The 21143-nt window shown below is 40.4% G+C and overlaps 1 protein-coding gene across 1 annotated transcript; it reads right to left on the bottom strand.

Moving 5' to 3' along the window:
- Nucleotides 1–8439: 8439 nt before the first annotated feature.
- LOC148754771 (fetuin-B-like) lies at nt 8440–20835 on the bottom strand. Its single transcript, XM_088794349.1, is given in 8 exon segments — nt 8440–8894; nt 9799–9882; nt 15687–15788; nt 16522–16650; nt 16653–16690; nt 18601–18688; nt 19915–20052; nt 20818–20835. Coding segments are annotated over 8 exon segments (888 nt in total). The 3' UTR covers nt 8440–8603.
- Nucleotides 20836–21143: the final 308 nt, after the last annotated feature.

The raw sequence follows: 21143 nt of genomic DNA, 5'->3' as shown, positions 1-21143 counted from the left end.
AAAAGAATAAGTGAATGAACTAATCAGAAACAGTTTTGGAAACATGGAGGAAAAACAGAGGGTTGCTAGAGGGGCGGGGGGGTGGGGATAAGGGGAAGGTGAGAGGTTTTGGGAACGTACAGAGGGATAGTGGATGGGGGGAGGGGGGTTCACACAGTGTGAGGGATATAAATGATAAATGTCTAAGTTTTGCTTTGTCTTGTGCACCTGAAACTAATTAAAAAAAAAAAAAAAAAAAAAAGAATCTGTTGCTTTGGAGTCAGATCTGAATTTCAACTCTGTTACTCTTTTATGAGTTACTCTTTTATGCTGGGTAAGCTATGAAACTTCTCCGATTCTTAGTTTCCTCATTTATAAAATGGGGATTAACACCTCTTGGCAGGATTGTGCGTTAAATAAGAAAACATATAAAATAACCACTATAATTCTTGGCACAAATCCAGGTGCTGAATAACATGATCGTCATGTAGGGAGTTATGCAGGGTCTCTGCTCCCGCTCCCCACACAAGAACGCAGGACATGGTGAGGCCAAAAAGGAACACCCACGGTGCCATAGGTAGGGAAGTCATACCACTGTACTCTCACTGGCAGCTGGGTTGGAGACACAGGAAGCAGGAACCACCAAATCCGCAATCCACACTCCGCCACACTGCGCTCTGTGCACAGCCAGAATTCCTGGACACAGCCAGGGCTCTCAGGGCACTGCCACTCTCTCTGGGCACAGCCAGAATTCCTGGACTCAGCCAGGGCTCTCAGGGCACTGCCACTCTCTGGGCACAGCCCAACTTCCTGGGCAAAGCCAGGATTTTTACATATTCTTGACGGCGGCCGGTCGAGACAGAATAGTAAATATCCACCGGTTCCACTACATGGTGGTAAGTTCCTAAGCAAACAGTAAAGCGGTCCATTAAATTAGGAATGGAGCCCATTCCCCATAGTCCAGGGTCATTCGCCAGGGCTGTGCACTAGCCTCACAATGTGTGCCCTCCCCACAGGGTGAGGGTTCCAAGTCCTCCCCAACAAGGGGGTGAGGGCCTCAGCAAGCACTTCCCAGTCCACAGGGCCGCAATGACCTTCGCTGTCTGTGGCCTATGCTGGCTGGGGAAACGTCCACGTCTTCCCACCCCTCCACAGGGGTCCAGCTCTCCAGCAGCTGCTCCTCCTGGTCTTCCTGAAACTGTGTTCATACGCAGGAACTGCTCCACCGCCCTTCAGAGAGCTTTGGCTGGTGCCATACCCTGCTCGCTATGCCATTTGTCATGCAGGGTGGCCTGCGGGGTCTCTGGTCCCACTCCGCACATAAGAACGCAGCACATGGTGAGGCCAAAAACCAATACTCACGGAGCCATGGATAGGGGAGTCATACCACTATACTCTCGCTGGTGGCTGGGTTGGAGACACAGGAAGCAGGAGCCATGCTGTCTGCAACCCACTGTCCACTTGTCTCTGCCAACCAACCTCACTTGCTAGCTGCAATCCGCTCTTGCTAGCTCAGCCACCATCTTCTTGCTAGCCCCCATTTTCTGCTAGTGTAGCCACAGCAGTTATATTAGTGGCCAATGGCTCACTGGTTAAAGCTGACGGCCAACTAGCCACAGCTGATGGCCATCCAATCACAGTTGAGGCCATTTACTACCTGAGGCAGCACCTTTCCACGTGAGGCTGAGAGTCTGGAACTGCACTCCTGGCTCTGTCCCCAGAATGATGCTATTGATTGTTATTATTATTATGATGCCTCAGAAAAATTTAAAGTCACCCCCATATTATTCCAATTCTCCGTGGCCCTCAAGCATGCCAAAGAGAGTTGGTTCATGTGGAAGAGAACCATGGTGAGGGTAGAAGTCAAGCCATTTGATTCCATCCAAGAGAAGGGTTTAGAGGGTATATACTATTGTGGGAGGGGCTCAGCACTGGGGGACAGAGCTGGGATTACGCTGATCCCACAGTCCTACCCCTCCACAGAAACCAATATACATACTGTATGGACCTTTCATACCAGCAGCGCCCAGCAGCATCAGAAAGGACTTGCAGGAATCAGCCCAGGTCCCCTCCCCACTACCGGTCACTTAAACAGCATCCCCCTCCCGGCTCTCTTCTCTGTGGTGAGTGTCTGCAAGCATGGACAGTAATTGTTCTCAGCCTTGACTTCATAACAGAATCACCTGAGGGGCTCTGAAAAATCCTTATACCCAGGCCTTCCCTCCAGAGCAATGAAACCAGGCTCTCTGGGGGTGGACCCAGGTACCGGTAGTTTTAAAACTCCCAGATGATGCCAATGTGCAGTCAAGGCTGAGAACTACTGGGGTTCTAGACAGAACCTGAAGGGAGGGAAAGAGTTTGAAGAGACAGGGGACGGAGAGGGTACATGTCAGGCAGGGTGTCAGGCGGGGTCTCTGCTCCCGCTCCCCTCATAAGAATGCAGGATGTGGCTAGGCCAAAAAGGAACACCCACGGAGCCATATGTAGGGAAATCATACCACTATAGTCTCACTGGAGGCTGGTTCACACGATGTGTGACCTGCTGTCCGCTTTGCTGCCAACCGACCGACTCTCCTCGACTCCAGTCCCCAACGCAGCTGCGGCAGTTATATTAGTGGCCAATGGCTCAAGGGTTACAGCTGACGGCCAACTACCACAGCTGACGGCCATCTACTACCCCAGCCAGCACTTTTCCACGTGAGGCCGAGAGCCTGGGAACTGCTCTCTGGGGCTCTGTCCCCACAGTACATGAAAAGCAGAACGCACTTCCCAGAATTACAGACTGGTTTAGTGAGTGCTAAAAGTGGAAGAAACACATTTTGAATTACGTCTAGATTTGAACTTTTAACATTAACAACACTAGCTTTTAAACACCCAAATAGGACCACTTCAGTGTAACTTAGAATGACAGAAGTAGTATGGAATCTGGCCAAGGTATTACTAAGGGGCTCTAACGCAGGTGGGCAGGGGAAAAGCTATGGATTAAAACAAAACCTGTTTTAATTTCCATGAGTTGAACTCCTTAATTAAGTCTTTCTATTATCGCTCTATTGGCCATACCCAATATGGAGGGCCCTGGACAAGCGAAATGCGGGTGGAGGGAAAGGGATGGGAATGGGAAAAGACTCCGAGGATGAAAATAAGCTTCTCCTATAGTACTGTAGATGTTAGTATATGTGCTGCCGAAGCGAGCACTATAGTACTGTAGATTTAGTAGCTGAGATTTAGGGGTAATCACGAGAGCCATGCCTTCCCTTTCCTTTGCTTTGTTGAATCTTAAATACAGACACAATGCTATTCATGCCATTCTAACACTATGGGAATTTCAGATGAGACATCTCAGGGAGCAGACTGAAGGTGGTAGGATGGCAACAGTCAGCAATGATGGTGAGTAGGAGAGACAGTCTGTCCCGGGGAGCTGTCTGATGATCTAGATAGTGACATTCAGCTTTGGTGACTCCTCTTACTGGCTTTGGGAATGCTTCCTGCCGGTCCTGAGCCAGAGAGTGGCCTCAGATGTGCAACGGAGCGGGGAGTGGTGACTTCTCACAAGATGGTTATTGCAGCAATCAGGGTAGATCCATGTACTCATTCCGGCATTTTGGTTCTTTCTGGGTGGCCTGGCCATAGTATCAGAGAAAGTCAGTTAAGAGAATTTTTATTCTTTAAAGCTTTTTTTCACCCTCATAATAAAATATATGCTTTTGGCAAAAAAAATGGAAATACAAAAAATGTAAAGGAAAACTCATCTCTAATTCCACTACCTGAGAAAAATCATTAACTACTATATATTTCTTCATGGACTTTGTTCCACTTGGATATCTATAATATATGTGTTTTTAAAGTATTGGGATTATTCTGCTGTGCATACAGATATTTTTTCCGTCCACTGTGGTTGAGTACTTACTTACAACCTCTATTTTGGGGAGTATTAGTAGAAGCCCTATAGGCTTTATAAATGTTGTTTTTGCTTTTTATAATGGAATTTTATTTTTTTATTTGAGATCTTTTATACATTTTTATCATAAACATAATTCCTGCACAAAGTAAAAAAAAAGAATATTACAAAACATGTAAAATAAAAATTAAATATCTCTCTCTCCCTTATCCCTCATCTTCCAAACCCTTTCCCAAGGGAAGGAATTTTAACAAATTCTTGTTACATAGATTAAATACTGTATTTTCCCTATAATAACTTCCCCAAATCATTAAATATTCTACAGAAAGATTATTTTCAAAGATCTCATGATATTGTGTATTACATATGTTTGTAATATATCAATATTCCCCTAATTTTCAGAGACACATGTTGTTTCCAATTATTTGTTCTTACAAATAATGCTACAATGAACATCCTTGTAAATTTCTGATTTTTTTTGTGGGGGAAGGATGACTGGATCAGTTCTCAGAATTTTATGACATTCAGTTTTTTGTATTTGAAGGCACTTTTTAATTTTAAGAGGGGTGGGGGATGGGGGATGGGAGATGAAGGTAAGGGGGATCAAATATATGGTGATGGAAGGAGAACTGACTCTGGGTGATGAACACACAATGGGATTTATAGATGATGTAATACAGAATTGTACACCTGAAATCTATGTAATTATACTAACAATTGTCACCCCAATAAATCTAATAAAATATTTAAAAAAAAAAATTTACTGGGGAATAATAGGAAACAGTGTGTTTTTCCAGGATCCATCAGCTCCAAGTCAAGCTGTTGTTGTTTTTCAATCTAGTTGTGGAGGGCGCAGTTCAGCTCCAAGTCAGGTCATTGTTTTCAATCTAGTTGTGGAGGGCGCAGCTCACTGGCCTTTGTGGGAATCAAACCAATGACATTGGTGTTATGAGCACTGTGCTCTAACCAATTGAGCCAACCGGCTGCCCTGAAGGCACTTTTTTAAATAAAGAAGATTCCCATATAGTTCCTGCTCACTTTCCCCACACTTACAGCCTCCTCCGCTATCAATATTCGCAGCAGAGTGGTACCCTTGTTATAATCGATGAATCTACATTGACACATCATTATCACCAAAAGACCATGTTCGTATTAGGGTTACTCTTGGTGTCATGTATGCTGTGGATTTGGACAAATGTATAATGACCTGTACCCACCATTAGGGTACCATACAGCGTAGTTTCACTGCCCTAAAACAGTGTGCTCTGCCTATTCATCACTCGCCTCAATCCTTGGCACCCACTGAATCTTTTTATTCTTTCTGCAGTTTTGCCTTTTCTAGAATGCCATAGAATTGGAATCATAGATATGTAGCCTTTTCAGATTGGTTTCTTTCACTTAGTGGTATCCATCTAAAGTTCCTCATGTCTTTTCATGGCTTGATAGCTCATTTCCTTTTAGCGATAAATAGTATTCTATTGTATGTACCGCAGTTCATCCACTCAACTACTGAAAGACATCTTGGTCACTTCCAAGTTTGGGCAATTATAAGTAGAGCTGCTATAAACATCCACGTGCAGGTTTTTATGTGGGGATAAGTTTTCAGCTCATTTGGGCAAATACCAAGGAACACAATTGCTGGATATTAGGGTAAGTGTATGTTTAGTTTTGTAAGAAACTGCCAAACTCTCTTCCAAAGTGTCTGTATCATTTTGCATTTCCAATAGCAATGAATAAGAGTTTTTGTTCCTCCACAGTCTTGCAGAATTTTGTGTTGATGGTATTCTGGATTTTGGCCATTCTGATAGGTGTGTAGTGGTATCTCAATATTGTTTTAATTTTCAATTGCCTAATAACATATAGTGTGGATTATCTTTTGATATGCTTATTTTCCATTTTATTTATTTCGTTGTGAGGTGCCTTTTCAAATATTTTGCCCATTTTTTAATAGGGTTGTTCATTTTCTTATTGTTGGAGAAGCTACTTTTAAAGATTCATCAAAGAGAACTCTTAATACCATGTAACTTGAAATGCCCGACTCTTGAAATTCAGCATAGAAGATTAATGTTAGCAATTTGCAAGGCATTGATTATTTGAATACAAGGGCATCAACTGATTAATGATTGCAGCATTTTGACACTATTGGCAAAACTATTGGATTAGCTTGACTACGTGGAAGTTGCAGAGTAAAAAAAGAAGATCAAGAATCAGAAACTAGAGAAACAGCATCTAAACGATGAGTCAATGAGGAACCCGAATGCCTTAGGAGAAATCATTAGAAGGGTAGGAGAAGAACTTGGAGGATATGGGACAATGTCTACTTGAGAAAGTTTGAAGAAAGAGTGAGTCAGCACTGACAGATGTTGAAAAAGAATAGGTGAGAATGACAATGCTTCCTTTGAAATTAGTGAAATCACCTCAGCAACTGCTCAAAACTTCTTTTCCTCCTACATGCTCTATCTCTGTTGATGGTTCCCTTGTCTATCCAACAGGAAACACAACGAGAAGGACCCACAGTCTAGGGTCCTTCCGCACGCAATATTCAGTATAGAAGGGTATTATGGAACACTTTTGGGAAATACCCTACCTAGGGCTAGCAGTGGTTTTCCTCTCTTTGCTCCAGGTCCATTCTTTGCCTTTCTCTGCCTGGCTTTGCCTCAGAAGGCTGACTCCTGTGGATTGAGTAACCCAGGCTCCCCTGCTAGCTAGCTTACTATTGGGTTCAAAGAGCCAATGGGAGGAGGAGACTGGAAGGACTGAGGGAGGGAGGGAAGGAAGGAGAGAGAGGTCAGGGTGTTCATTCCCTGCCCCTTTCTGCTTCAGCACTAGGTTCTGGCAGTGGCTGCATCCCTCCACCAGGGCAGCTCCTGCCAGGTGGCCCCTCCACCAGCAGCTTCAGCTCCCCGTGGATTTGTGTAAGGCTCCTCCTCCTGCATCTCCTCAGGTCCAGAGTGGCAAAGGCTTCTTGCTGTTCTCCAGGTGCTTCAGCATCCGTTGTTCCCTTAACTTGGCCGACAAGTCTTCATTTCTTTCACTAAAGTCTTTTCAGTTGAACTATCTGAAACAGTGTTGGTCAGATATTGCCTGCACAGCCTTCAACCTGAAGGTGGATTTTTTTTCTTACCTATCTGAATATTGTCCAAGTCCAGAACTTGATAAATTCACTTGATAAATTTGATACATGTACTTAGCAATGGGGGTAGATGGAAGAGATCATTGCCTATGGCCTGTGTCTCTTGCCAGACACTGATTGAAACAGAGTTTAAGGCTCTACATGACACCCCACTTAATTATTTTTCTTTCTTACGGGAAGCAGATAAGAGTAATATAGGGTGAATATTGTCTACTACTTTTAAGTAAATTATGCTAAGACCTCTGTGCCTCTTTTCAGAAACAGCTGCCAGAACGCAGGACAAGAGTTATATTTGCAAATTCCCTGTTTTGTTAGTTTGCTAGGGCTGCCATAACAAAGTATCATGAACTGGGTCACTTAAACAACAGAAATTAATTTTCTCACAATGCTGGAGGACACAAGTTTGAATCAAGGTGTTGCAGGGTTAGTTTCTTCCGAGGCCTCTCTCCTTGCCTTGTACATGGCCACCATTTCTCTGCGTTCTCATATGATCTTCCCTCTGTGCTTGTCTGTGTCCTAATCATCTCTTCTTATAAGGACACTAGTCACATCCGATAAGGGCCCACCCTAATGACTTCATCTTACTTACTTACCTCTTTAAATATCCCTTCCAAACACAGTCACCTTCTGAGGTCCTGGGGGTTAAGACTTCAGTATATGAATTTTGGGGGGCATTATTCAGCCCATAACGCCTGTCATATATATACACATATACACATATATATATAAAACAAACAGTTGTGTGTATATATGTATGTCCATAATATACATATAACCTATATATTACATATATGTTATATACATGTATATTTGTTTTTTAAGTGAAAAATTGAGAATGAATGTCACCTGGGCTCTTCATTTGTTCTCTGAGCAAAACTATTAAAGAAGCCAGAAGGCTCCCCAACTTGGAACAATGGCTGATTCTTCCCAGGATCAAACATAGTCCACAGGCAATTGTCTCTTCTGTCTACCACCATTGCTAAGTAAATTTGTCAAATTTGTCAAGTGAATTTATCAAGTTCTGGGCCCAGAGACTATTCAGACAGGAAAGAAAAAATCCACCTTCGGTTCAAGGCTGTGCAGACAACATCTGACCAATACTTGGTGCTGAAATAATTATAGAATAAAGGGAGAGTGAAAGTCTGTGATGAATCCCTGTCTCGTGGTATCCTTCAGTTTTCATCTTCTTTTGATCAAAAGAATGATAATACACTCTTGCCCAGAAAGAGGAGGTCATGCCTAAAGATGGCAGGCCCTACATCAGAGATGCTTAGCTCAAAGTCAGTAATCGTTACAAAGGAGAGTTGGAAGACATCAGAGGCATCTAGACATGGAATGAGACCTTGGATAACTTAGGAAGCATGCAACCCAGTGTACAAGTGGAGGGTTTGGTCCCATTTCCACTCCCAGACAATATGATGAGACCAACAAGAGTCAAAAAGACACACTTTATTAGCCACTCTCTACATTCAAACTCTCTGTCTGTCTCCCACCCCCACCACTTCTTCAGGGCACCATATCCCCATGGAATACTCTATGTGGTTCTCATGGTGGGAGAACAAGAGGGTCGGCCATCTTGGCTGGTCCGGGGTACTAAGTAGAGCGTTGTTCTTCCTTGGGGAAAGGCAAGACAACCAGCGTCTCCTTCATAGGCCCCAGGAAGAGAAAGGAGACATCCAGGGGTTCTCCTTGGGGATTTGTGGTTAGATCCAGCTGCACAGGGAAGGCCTCAACAGGGTCTTTTCCTTTGGAATCTTCGGGCTGCTCATACTCCAAGTCAGGGAGGTGTTGGACAGATTCTTTTGGCGCAACTTCGGAAGGTGAGTAAGCGAAGGCTGTGTTTCTCTGCTGTGGCTCTTCCACCCTGAGGATGCTCACAAGTCCCTGGGTAACAACAGGGGTGGAAGCATGAAATAAGAATACTTTCAATAAAAGAATGTCCCCCAGGGAAATCCCTGCCATGACTGGTACCAGGCTAAGCTGTTCTGTGCTTTTATAATGGGATGTTTCAAAGAGAGACAAGATAAAAGGATTGGCCTTTAGTTAAAGGGTTATAAAGCACTACAGATGAGGGCTAGGGAGTATTAAGACTGGTAGAAACTTTACTGCAACTTTCACAAATTCCTAACTGAATAATGGTCCAGAGAGTTTAAATGGCTTATTTAAAGTCCCCGGTGAGCTGTCTCCCTGTTCCTAGAAGTGGCAGTAGCAGCTACCTTTTATTGATTATTTCTCCAAGCCCAATACAGCTCCCTGTATCCAGGGCTCCTTCTTATTTCTCACAGGGATATAAAGGAGGTAAGTATGGCACTCCCATTCATAAAAGAGGCAACCACAATTCAAGAGGTAAAAACTTGCCCTTGGTCACACAGCTTGCAAGTATCAGAGCAGGACTGGAACCCAGGTGGCCGGTCTCAACCACCCTTTCAGCTACACCAGGCTGCCTTATAGTAAGTGTTCAATAAATATTCAGGAAAGGGACGGAATATTTTCATGGAAACACTTCTCCCTATGGTTCAGTGTAAGGGTCTTTGGAAGACTTAATTTAATCTCAGAGGCCTGAGACATCCAAATTAGTAGGTCCCTGTTTCTTCAGGGATATTACTTATTCTTCAGGACCACATTAGACTAACACAACGAATGACAGGTCTTTAACCAGCTATCCTGTGGGTTTGACCTCAGGGCAGTCTGAATAAAGTGGTGATCACGGATCTTAGGAAATTAAAAGGAGAGGGTCGGGTAGGGAACAGCTGAAATGTAGATAGAAGACAATGAGATTGAAAAATACCTGTGATTCAAAGAAGTTGCAAGACACGGAGACAAACCTTTCTAATCCTCTTTTACTCAGAGAACCTTTGCAAATACCAACAGGCTAAACAAAAAAAGAGAAAATACATGTTGTTTAAGTATTACAATTATCAGTGATCATAAATGGAAATCAGTTTGCTTTCTGCTTGTGTAGACACACAGCCAAACAGTTTTAATCTACTACCATGCAGTAGGCAGGCTCTGAGCCAATTCTCTCTAGATTACTTCTGTAAGTAATCACCTAACAAGGCTAACTTGCCTCCAATGATGGCAAACTCGGGACATCTTGAGGAACAAACTCTATTAGAAAATTCTTTATACTGAACAGAAATCTGTGTCTATAGAACGTCTACCTCTTGGCCTTACTTTTATCCTTAGGGTGATTAGAAAACTTGTTTGCAACTCTCATGTAGCAGTAGCCCTTTATGTACATTCCATCTGAGTTTACTCTTCTCAAATGAAACAACTCTCAGCTCCTTCAACTTCTCTTTATTTAAACATAATTCTGTGTTCTTATTACAAATGTGATAGTAATTTAGAATATGGACATACGGAAAGTAAATAAAAAAGACCTGTAATTGCATGAAAGATACTGGTTTCCTGCAATAATTTGATTTCTTTTTTCCTAATCTTTTTTCCTATGCATATATATTTTTTCTTCTAGAAAAACAGTATCATACTATATATTATTTTATAAGCCTCTTTTGTCAATTAACAGTATAGTGTGAAAATCCTTTTATGGCACTGAATACTCTTCTACAATTTTTACAATGGCTATGTCATTTTTCTCTGAGTTATTCAACAAGTTCTGTTTTGTTAGACACTAGATTGAATATCATTGGTTTTGTTTAAACTTTGAAGCTATATATTTTCATATACTTCTAATTAATTCCTAGGGTAAATTCCTGGAAGAGAAATTTTAGAGTCATAGGGTATGCACATTTTCAAGTGTAACTAAAATTTTATGATAAAATGTTGCCTCAATTTCTAAAGAATTTTAAGAATACAGTCCTCACGTAGAATTTACTAAAACATGCCCAAAGAGATTGCCTGAATATTACTCTACCACCCATCTCCAGGCTATATGAAGACAATATTAGAAAATCCTTCACGTGTGAAAAATCCATTAATGTAGGACGTTTTTGGGGAATGGTGCTTCTGCCTTTCCCTTCTCCTCTTTGTCACCAAATCACATAAGGAAAGGGCTCTAAGAGAACCTTCTGGAGAGACTGCAGCTACCTGTACCAAATAGAGCACAGCCACTCTCACTCTGGCTATAATTTACTGAGCTACCATAATCCACAGGCCTACGTGGTGCTAAAACTAGACTGGACCACAAAGAGAATTTGAGGGAATGCTTACCATGTGAACCCTAAAGTTTAGGGACATATGAACTATGGAGATTGAGATCTGCTTCTCAGAGCATTCTAAGAGCAGGATCTTGGGAAAGCATCCTTCTATGAGAGGGTAAGGAGAAAAGGCATCAAAGGAAAGCCCATTTCCACTGTTTGGCAGAGTAAAAACGTGTGAGAGTTCCATGGGACAAGGAAATGTCATAGGTAGTACTCGTTTGAAAGGGCCCACCCAAGGGACTCCCAGATATGGGACATTTAATAATAAAAATCTCTGGCGCTGAATCTGAGAAGGGGTGGTTCCGAGGTGTCCGCTAGAGAATACATCATCCCACTAGGAAAAGACCTCTGGATGAACTCACTCCTGTACCACCTAAGACAACCATCACAGGAGTCTCTCTCATAGAGAGCCAGTGGAGACCAAGAGAAAACTACACCTGCAAGTTCAGTTATGTAAAAAGGCTTTGTACTCTTTCCTCTAATTCTCTCATCCTTCTTGGAACTTGGAAGATCCAGAACTCAGCAAACGGTTGCAAGAGGGAGAGAAAGAATGAAAGAACAGACCTCTCACACTAGGTCTGCAGCTCTAGATCAGGCTTTGGAAAAGCTTTTGTGTGGAATATGAGACAGAAGTTTTGATTAAGAATTGACTGAACAGATTTTTTTCATACATGTAAGTGAACCTTAATTACCTAATTGAAAATGTTTCTCTTACGAAAAATAATGAGAAAGATATAGGATCTGCCCAAGATGTAATTGGCAAGTGAAAAGAGAGTTCCACAGAACAGGGTGAAGATTCTTTCCCAATAATTCCTTGAGAAAATTGAGACTATTCTATTGCCTGGTTACAAAAGTCTTTTGAGAGATATGCTTTATATTCAGAAATATATATATAGGTTGAAAGTAAAAAGATGGGAAAAATTTACAAACTAAACAGCAACCAAAGACAAATGTTAGGCAAATTTGTTAGACAAAATTTGTTAGATAAAATGTTAGACAAATGTTAAACAAATGTTAGACAAAATTGACTTTAAGACAAAAATTGTTACTAGAGACATGGAAAAACATTTCATAATGACAAAAGTGTAAATTATTAGGAAAACATGACTCAAATACCTAAAATTGGACTTAAAGAGGGACCATCACTTTCAATCTTTCAGAAATAAAAAGGGAATGCTATGAACAACTGTATGACAGCAAATTAGAAAATTTCGATGAAATGGATAAAGTCCTAGGAAGACACACCTATAGATTACCAAAACTTATTCAAGAAGAAATAGAAAATATGAGTAGATCTATAACAAGAGATTGAATTGTTCATCAAAAAAAACTTCCCACAAAGAAAAGCCCAGGCCTAGATGACTTTATTGGTGAAGTCTACCAAACATTTAAAGAAGATAAACACCAACTCCCTCATAAACTCTTCCAAAATAAAATAGAAGAGAAGGGGAAATTTTCCAAATCATTCTATAAAGCCAATATTACATTCATATGATAATCAGCAGACAATATAAGAAAACTAAGGATCAATATCTCTTTGAATATAAACGAAAAATCTTGTACAAATACTGGCAAATAGAATTCAGCAACATATAGAAAGTATTATACACCATGACCAACTGGGATTTTCTCCCAAGTACAAGGTTATTTTAACATACAAAATCAATCATTGTTATATACAATACTAATAGATTAAAGGAGAAAAAAAATCGCATGATTATTTCATTAACACAGAAAAAGCATTTGACTAAATCCAACACTGCTGCTTGATAAAAACATTCAACAAACTAACAATAGAAGGGAACTTTCTCAACTTGATAAAGGACATCTATGAAAAACCTACCATTAGCAGCATAGTAACTTATGAAATATTGAAAGCTTTCCCCCTAAAATCAGGAATAAGATAAAGATGTCTGCTCTCCCCTACTCTATTCAACATTGTCCTGGAGATCTAGCCAAGGAAATTCAGCAGAAAAAAAAAAATTAAAGGCATGCTGACTGGAAAGTATCTCTATTTGGAGATGGCATGATCTTGTATATAGAAAATCCTAAGGAATTTACTGGAAAACTATTAGAACTAATAAATGATTTCAGAGGTTTTCAAGATACCTGGTCAATATGAAAAAAATCAATTGTAGTTCTATATATTTGCAATGAACAATCAAAAATAAAATTAAGAGGGCAAATGCAACATATTAGCATCAAAGAGAATAAAATATTTATGTATATAAATAAGTGAAAGTCTTGCACACTGAAAACAACAAAACATTGTTGAAGAAATGAAATAAGTTCTGAACAAAATGGAAAGACATCCCATATTCATGGATCGGAAGACTGAATATTGTTAAGATGACAATTCCTATACCAAATCAATACAATCCCTATCAAATTTCCAACTGCCTTTTTAAAACAGAAACTGACAAGCTGATTCTAAAATTAATATGAAAATGCAAGGGATCCAGTATACCCAAAATAACACTGAATAAGAACAAAATAGGAAGACTCACACTTACCAATTTCAAAATTTACTAAAAAGTTACAGTATTCAAGATAGTGTGGTACTGGTTTAAGGAATGATATACAGATCAATGGAATAAAATTGAGAATACAGAAATAAACTCCATATTTATGGTCAACTGATCTTCAAGAAGTATGCCAACACAATTAATTTCGAAAGAATCATCTTTTCAACAAGTAGTGCTGGGACACCTGGATATCCACATGCAAAAGAAAGAAGTTGAACCTCCTACCTCTCACATCATGTACAAATATTAACTCAAAATGGGTCATAGATCTAAACATAAGAGCTAAAACTATAAACTGTTAGAGGAAGCACATGTAAATCTTAGTGATCTTGGATTAAGCCATGGTTTTTTAGATACTACACCAAAAGCACATTCAACAAAAGAAAAAATACAAATAAAACTTCAGCCAAATTAAAAACTTTGTACTTCAAAAACTTCATCAAGAATATGAGTAGAAAGCACAGAGAATGGAGGAAAATCATGTATCTAATAAGAAGATTGTATTCAGAATATGTAAAGAACGTTTACAATTCAACAATAAAGAGATAAATTGTCCAATTTTAAACAGGGCAAAGGATTTTACTAGACATTTCTCCAAAGAATATATTCAAACAGCCAAGAAGAACATTAAAAGATGCTCAACATCATTAACCATGAGGAAAGTTCAAATAATAAGTGAAATTAGATACCACTTCATACCCAGTATGACGGCGATAATAAAAACGACACTATTAATATTGGCAAATTCGTGGCAAAATTGAAACCCTCATATATTTTTGATGGGATTGTAAAACTGGTACAGTCACTTTGGAAGAGTTTAGCAGTTAGTCAAAAGGTTAAACAGAGTTCTCATATGACCCAGCAATCCCACTCCAAGGTATATACCAAAGGGAAATGAAAACATATGTGCACATAAAAATTTGTCCATGAGTGTTCATAGCAGCATTATTCATAATAGCTCAAATGAGGAAGTAACCCAAATATCCATCAACTGATGAATAAACAATGCATGGTATAGCCATGCAATGAAATATTATACTGCCATTAATAGAAATGAAGCCCTGACACATGCTACAACATGGATAAATCTTGAAAACATTATGCAAAGTGAAAAATAGATTCAAAAGGTCACATACAGTATGATTCCATTATATGAAATGTTCAGAAAAAGGCAAAGTCATGGACATGGCAAGTAGATTAGCAGTTTCCAGTGGCTTGGGTGAGGGGACAAGGTGAATGACTACTAATGAGTATGGGGTTTCTTTTGGGGCTGATGACAATATTCTAAAATTAGATGCTGGTGGTGGTGGCACAACTCTACATATATACTAAAAAAGCCACTAAACTGTATGCTTTAAAAGGGTGAATTTTATGCTGTGTGAATTATATCTTAATAAAGCTATTATTATAAATAAGTAAATAAGGGGGGAAAGACTTTTGATGTATTTTGCCCAATCATGTTACAACTCACTGTGCCAACTGGCATTCCCACCAGGAGTGTTTCAGATGGTTTCAAGGCATCCTCCCCATCTCAGATGCAGTCTTTGAAAGACATCCTATTTGACTTTGTCCTTCTTAAAGAGTGGTCCAAGGAATGCAATACTATGTTGTATTCCAAATGTAACTGGATTTGTTCAGATAAAAGCAGGACCATCACCAACCACTGAGGAGATTTGTCTATATTTTATAGCCTCCTATGGTCCTTTTCTGCAAAGACATAACACTGCTGATGAAAATTGCACTTGCAATCAAATATTATTGCACCTGGGCAATCTAATCAGAGAGTTACCATGTACCAAATCCCCGGACTTGCTAAATGGTCCATGGTCAATCTCTAAATAGCCAGCACAATCTCTAAATAGTCAGTTGTTCCTTGAAGGGAAGAAAAGTGTCTCGTGCATTACACCTCATATGTAGTTTGTGCTCAACAATACATATAAATGATTTGTAAACACAAATCTTAAATTATGAAGAAAGTCAGGGATACTCACGGGAGAGTCAGGGAGCTGAAGTATGCAAACAGTCTCTGGGGATTTGGTACATGGTAACTCTCTGATTAGATATTCCACAAAATAAGAAGGGCCAAACACCCACTGGTATGAGACAAGAGTTAAGAAACAAAAATCAGACTTCTCCATGTGGAGAAATGACTGGGGTTTGGCAGCATTATATTTACAAGAACCATCCATACCCAGAGAGTGTTAATACAGGTTTCCTACTGTCCCTTCCTGTAAGTCCCGCCATGATCAAACCAAGTATTATGATTTTGCTATTTAGAAAACACAATCAGCATACCTCCTTTCTCTTAACAATTTGAATGGGCTCTAAAACCTTTCCCTTGGGTGAGCTTATTTTTCCTCCTGTAGATTTGCTTTTAGATTAGTTTTTCTTTATATGACAGATATCAACATAATCTAAATACAAATGAGCCTCCATTTCCTCTAACCCATAAAGCTCAAAATCCACTCCAGGCCTTAACATGGAGCAGAAATCGACTTGCTAAGTGGTCCATGGTCAATCAGATATGAGAAAGTAGCAGTAAACAGTGAACCTCGGTAGAATAACCCAAGGAGACTATGAGTCCATTTCTATTATTACCTTAAGGGCAATGAGGTAAAAATAAATCCCACACGTCTTGTGGAAATCTCATAGAATCACTCAGAAATCGAAACGTAATTGAATATGCATCCGTCTACTGAAGTAGGGGGTGAAGAAAGTCTCTTGGGTTCTAATCAAAAGAAGTGCCTTAATTCTCTCCTTTCAGTTTAGGAATCGAGAGCAAGTCCTCAGACACACTGTGGGTGGAAGTGGGCATTTCAGCCTTACCTGGCTAGAAGCCCTGGTGACTTTGATGAGAGAATACAGCTTCAAGGGGCTCTCCTGGTTGTATTTTGCAAGAGACTCAGTGGCAGCTTCCAGAACACTTGGATCTGACAAGTCAATGGGGCTGGGCTGGGGTAGTCGGGGCACATTCTGTGAATCTTTCTTCGAGAAACTGTTGGTGTCAAAGAGAGCAGTTTCAAATAAAACTTCCCAATTATTTTGAATCCTATAAATCATATGACAACAACAGAAGCAGAGACTGAAAAAGAAGATAATAGTCTGCAAGGATGGAGTGGAAAAGGAATTATGGGAATGAAGCTTAGCTGTCAGCAGTGAGTTTTCTTCAATGAACATATATTACTTTCATACTTTATGAAAAATCAAAGCAAGATGTTTTTCATCTGACCCAAATTTATTTACCCTAGGAATTTTCTTGAAAAACACATAACATGTATTGACATAAAAACGTTTTTCTCAGTTAGTAGATCAATATCTTCCATCATCAATGCCTCTGTAAAGCAGCTGAGTGTCTTGAAAGGTTGGGATTTTATTTTTGTCATGTCTTACTCACCTTTTATTTCCCAACACCTGAGATAATGTGTAATACACGGTGAGTGTTTAGTAAATGATGGTTTAATGAATGAATGGGTGAATGACATATGGGAGGTGGAAACACAGTCTCTCTGGTTAGGCATGTGAGCCAGAAAAGAAACATTGGTCAAATCACTGTGTAATTGGATAGAATAATCACTCTAAATGTACAGCAGAATTTAGGACTGGGAGTCACAAAACTACTGTGAAATTCAGGCTAGAGGACTTGTCAGCAAGTTGTTTTTGCAGAGCAAACACGTTGTTTTGATCAGTCGTGTGTTTATTCGGGTGTTTTGGAATGTATTGTGGTGGAGTTACATCCACAGCTTGTCACTCTGGGCTCCATCCCAGGTACCGCTTCGTGACCTCCCATACCTCCAGTGCCTATGGCTTTCATTTGAGTCCTGACTTATTTTCTTAGTTGTTGTTCTCTAATTTATTTAAATAACTTTTACAACCAGGATGCTCAAACTGTATCTAATAAAATATTTGCTCTGCTCTCTTGTCCCTCAAAGAAACCAGCAGTATTGCTATGACCTGGAGCTTGTTATAAATGCAGACTCACAGGCCCTGTCCCAGACCTATGGAAGCAGAATCTGAACTTGAACAAGACCCACCAGGGGAGTCACAGGCACATAGTGTTTTGGCAAGTAGCTGTCCTGTTTTCCCATGACTTGGATGCTTGCTTTCCAAAGAACCCACAATGAATGCACGTGCATTCATTTGAATTGTCACTAGTTTCAGCCTCATTTTCAGTCCATTTACTGAATTTCATCAACAGTATTACGGACTCCTTACACTTGATAGGAACCGGGGGAGGGTTGTAGAAGGAAGGAAGAAGGGATGAAATATTCTATATGAAACAAGATACAAGACTTCACATCAAGACCGTGCATAGTCTGGGCTCCATGAGTGGTTAGATTACAGTTCTATAGGAATGAAAACAGGACCACTTGTTCCTTTCCTGAATAGAAAACATTGAGGGAGAAGCAGCATTGGTGGTGGTCCTTAAAGAATGGATATATGAGTTCTAAGGGCAGAGGGTGTCAGGGGAGGCCATCCTCAGGGGAGAGAAAGGCACAAGGAAGATGCAGAGATTGGAAAGTGCAATGTGTGTTCAGAAAATAGTGAGGCATCCAGTTAAACGAAGTGCAGAGTTGGTGTAGTCAGGGAGGTAATGGCAGAGACAGCTAGAAAGGGAGCCCGGGGACCAGTATAGAGATGATGCCATTTATGTCAGACTGAAAATTTAGGATTTAATGCAGTACTCAATTATAAACTATTACAGGTGATTTAGGAAGATTAATTGTGGGAAGAAGAACAGTGCAAGTTGAATTTCACAGGGCAGGAAAGTATTGGATATATTAAGAACCTGTTCTTGGTATGAATCGGAAGTAAGGATGGGAGAACTCTATACACTCTGGGCATCACCCTGATTAATGCTCTTTTCCATCTTTTATTCAAATGAACAAAATCAGAGTCCTCTCTTACCTGGACGAAGAGTACAATTATACGCAGGTGAATAGAGAATTCTCCTTGGCTTATTAACGTAAATTATTGCTTTGCATTGACCATAAACCTGAAACCAACAAGCACAGTTTATTACATGGTGAAACGACCTGACTTTTAAAAATACCTCCCAATTAAACTAGGACATTTATTTTTAAATAATGAAAAAATTTAAGGACAATTTCAGTGGCTTTCAGTGTGAGGAACTGCCAGCAGGTCATCAAAGAGTTCAACCTTCTCCTGGAACACAGGTAGACTCCATTTCCCAGCCTCCTTCCCAATCAGGTGCGACTGTGTATAACTGCGCTCTAACCACATGAAGGTGAGCAGAAGTGATTGGAAGCACTTTCAGTTCTGGCCCATGAAGATCTCCCATGTACAATCTATCCTCCACATTCTGTCTTTCTATAGCTTGATGCTGATGGGGATGGCAATCATAGAAGCCACGAGTTGACGGTGGCAGAGTATAGAGGCACATTGTGGAAGGAACCGGGTCTCCAAGTCGCTTCTGGAGGAAACCCCCTCTTGATCAGTAATTTCCATTTTGAACTTTACATGGGTGAGAAATAAACTTCCATCATGTTGGAACCAGTATACACTTATTAGGGTGTGTGTTATAGCAGCTAGTGTCACTTCAACAACTACAATTCACAACAGGGTAAACAGACTATCTGTTCTTTAAAACCAAATAGGAACAGTTGGACAAATTTGGTTAAATGATTAGGAAAGATAGCTCGATAAAAGAGTTTACTTCTTAACACAATCCTGTACTCATAAAGTTTCACAAGAATTCATAGAAATCACAAGATAATTGAGAATCCAATGAAAACTGACTATATTATTTTCAAGTCTCTTCAAAGATCATCTTTAAAAGGATCAATACTGAGGCCCTTCGGGTTCTATGATTCCAGAAAACCCTTCCAGGGCACCTCTGAGAGTTCCCATACTGTAAGCCTTACTCTCCCCAGCCTCAAACTTCATGTTGATGTTCATTAAAACAAAGTAAAGCAAAATAAAAAAGCTCTCCGTTTATTGCTTCTATAATCTTCATTAAACACTCATTCAGGGGGCTACACCTCCGCTCGTTTCCTCACAATTTAAACACAGACTGGGAACCTGCAGGAAGGTCTTGGAAGTAGGAAATAGGAAACAAGTTTTGTCTAATAGAATTGGAATACCCACCATGGGCACCATGCCCAAGAGATTATAAAGGACATTTAAAAGGTTGAACAAGCTTCACCCTGTAGACAGAGGAGACCTCATTTCTCCCTAGAGTTCCTGGACACAAGCACTTACCGATTCGTGAAGTGTCCTCTCCCCACAGTCCCTCCACGCCCTCTTGCTGAGCACATGGCAGTCAGTCTCTAACACGTCTAGTGTGAGATAGTACACAGATCCAAGAGCATCCTGTGGGAAGGGGTAGAGAAAGCGGTACTAGGAGTAGCGCCAGTCACAATGAGGTATTTAATAAGGGTTTCTGCATTGTGAGAAACATCGTATCAGAATCGGAAATTATCTTGATGTTTTTTCTTTTTTTTGTATTGACTACGTTGATAACGCCTCATGAGAACATGGTACAACGGAGGTTGAAAAGTCTTGAGTTTGAATGCCCGCTCTGTCGTGTATTAATTGTGTGACCCTGGGCAAGACACTGTGAGTGCAGTTTCCTCATTGTAAAAGAAATGGGATCACGAGGACCTCAGAGTGAGGATTCAATCATACACCAAAAGGAAATTGTCTAGCACAGTAAATGGTTTTAACAGACATGCCATAAATGTGTTTTATTACAGCAAAATTTAAATCTCTATCACTTTTTTTTGGCAAAAAAAATTATTTTCCTTTGAAATAAAATGTACAGCCAAAAGAGCTCAGGGCTGGGACCGTAGGGAGGTCAGGGGGGACACCAGTTTTGGAGTAGGAATCTGTGCTTCTGACTCCCCCACCACACACTTTGGCAGAAGAGGAAGAGTCTATAAGCCAGAGATTTCAGAAGGGAAGGGAAATGCATGCTGTGCCCGTGCTGGAGCAGCTCATCCTTGGGTACAGCCACCACCTCCACAAGGAGATGTCAGAAGCACAGACTGGCAGGGCCCTTGGAAATCGTAAAGCCTGCCCACCCCCATCATCCACGGGACACACCAAAACAGAGCAAAATCTCTATCCCGGTTTATTCTACAGGTTTTCTAGTTTCTCCTTTACCCGGGTCAGAAAGATCATTTTAAATTTTCTTTAAATGTTTTTGAGGTTAGATATTTTCTGATAAGAAGAAGCCTGTAAACATCATTTTAACAAAGAAGTTTCTTTTTTCTTTTTTGGTACTTCTCTGAATCATAAAAAACAATAATAAAACAACAAAAATGACTCTTAGCTTTTGGCTGGAAATCAGGAGGAGGTAGAAGGGAAGGAAGAGAGATGGAGTCCTTAGACCGCTGGTGGAAACACGGCCCCCTGAACCTTAGATTTAGCGCCCGTGATGAGGTCTTGGTGGCAGGGAAGGCCCGCCCATGGGATTCCTGCCCTGGTTA

This window comes from Rhinolophus sinicus, chromosome 17 (genome assembly GCF_057876585.1).
Source record: "Rhinolophus sinicus isolate RSI-liver-muscle chromosome 17, RSI-T2T, whole genome shotgun sequence".
NCBI classification, from domain to species: Eukaryota; Metazoa; Chordata; class Mammalia; order Chiroptera; family Rhinolophidae; genus Rhinolophus; species Rhinolophus sinicus.
Note: the sequence above shows the minus strand (reverse complement) of the source record. Positions and strands in the feature narration are given on the sequence as shown.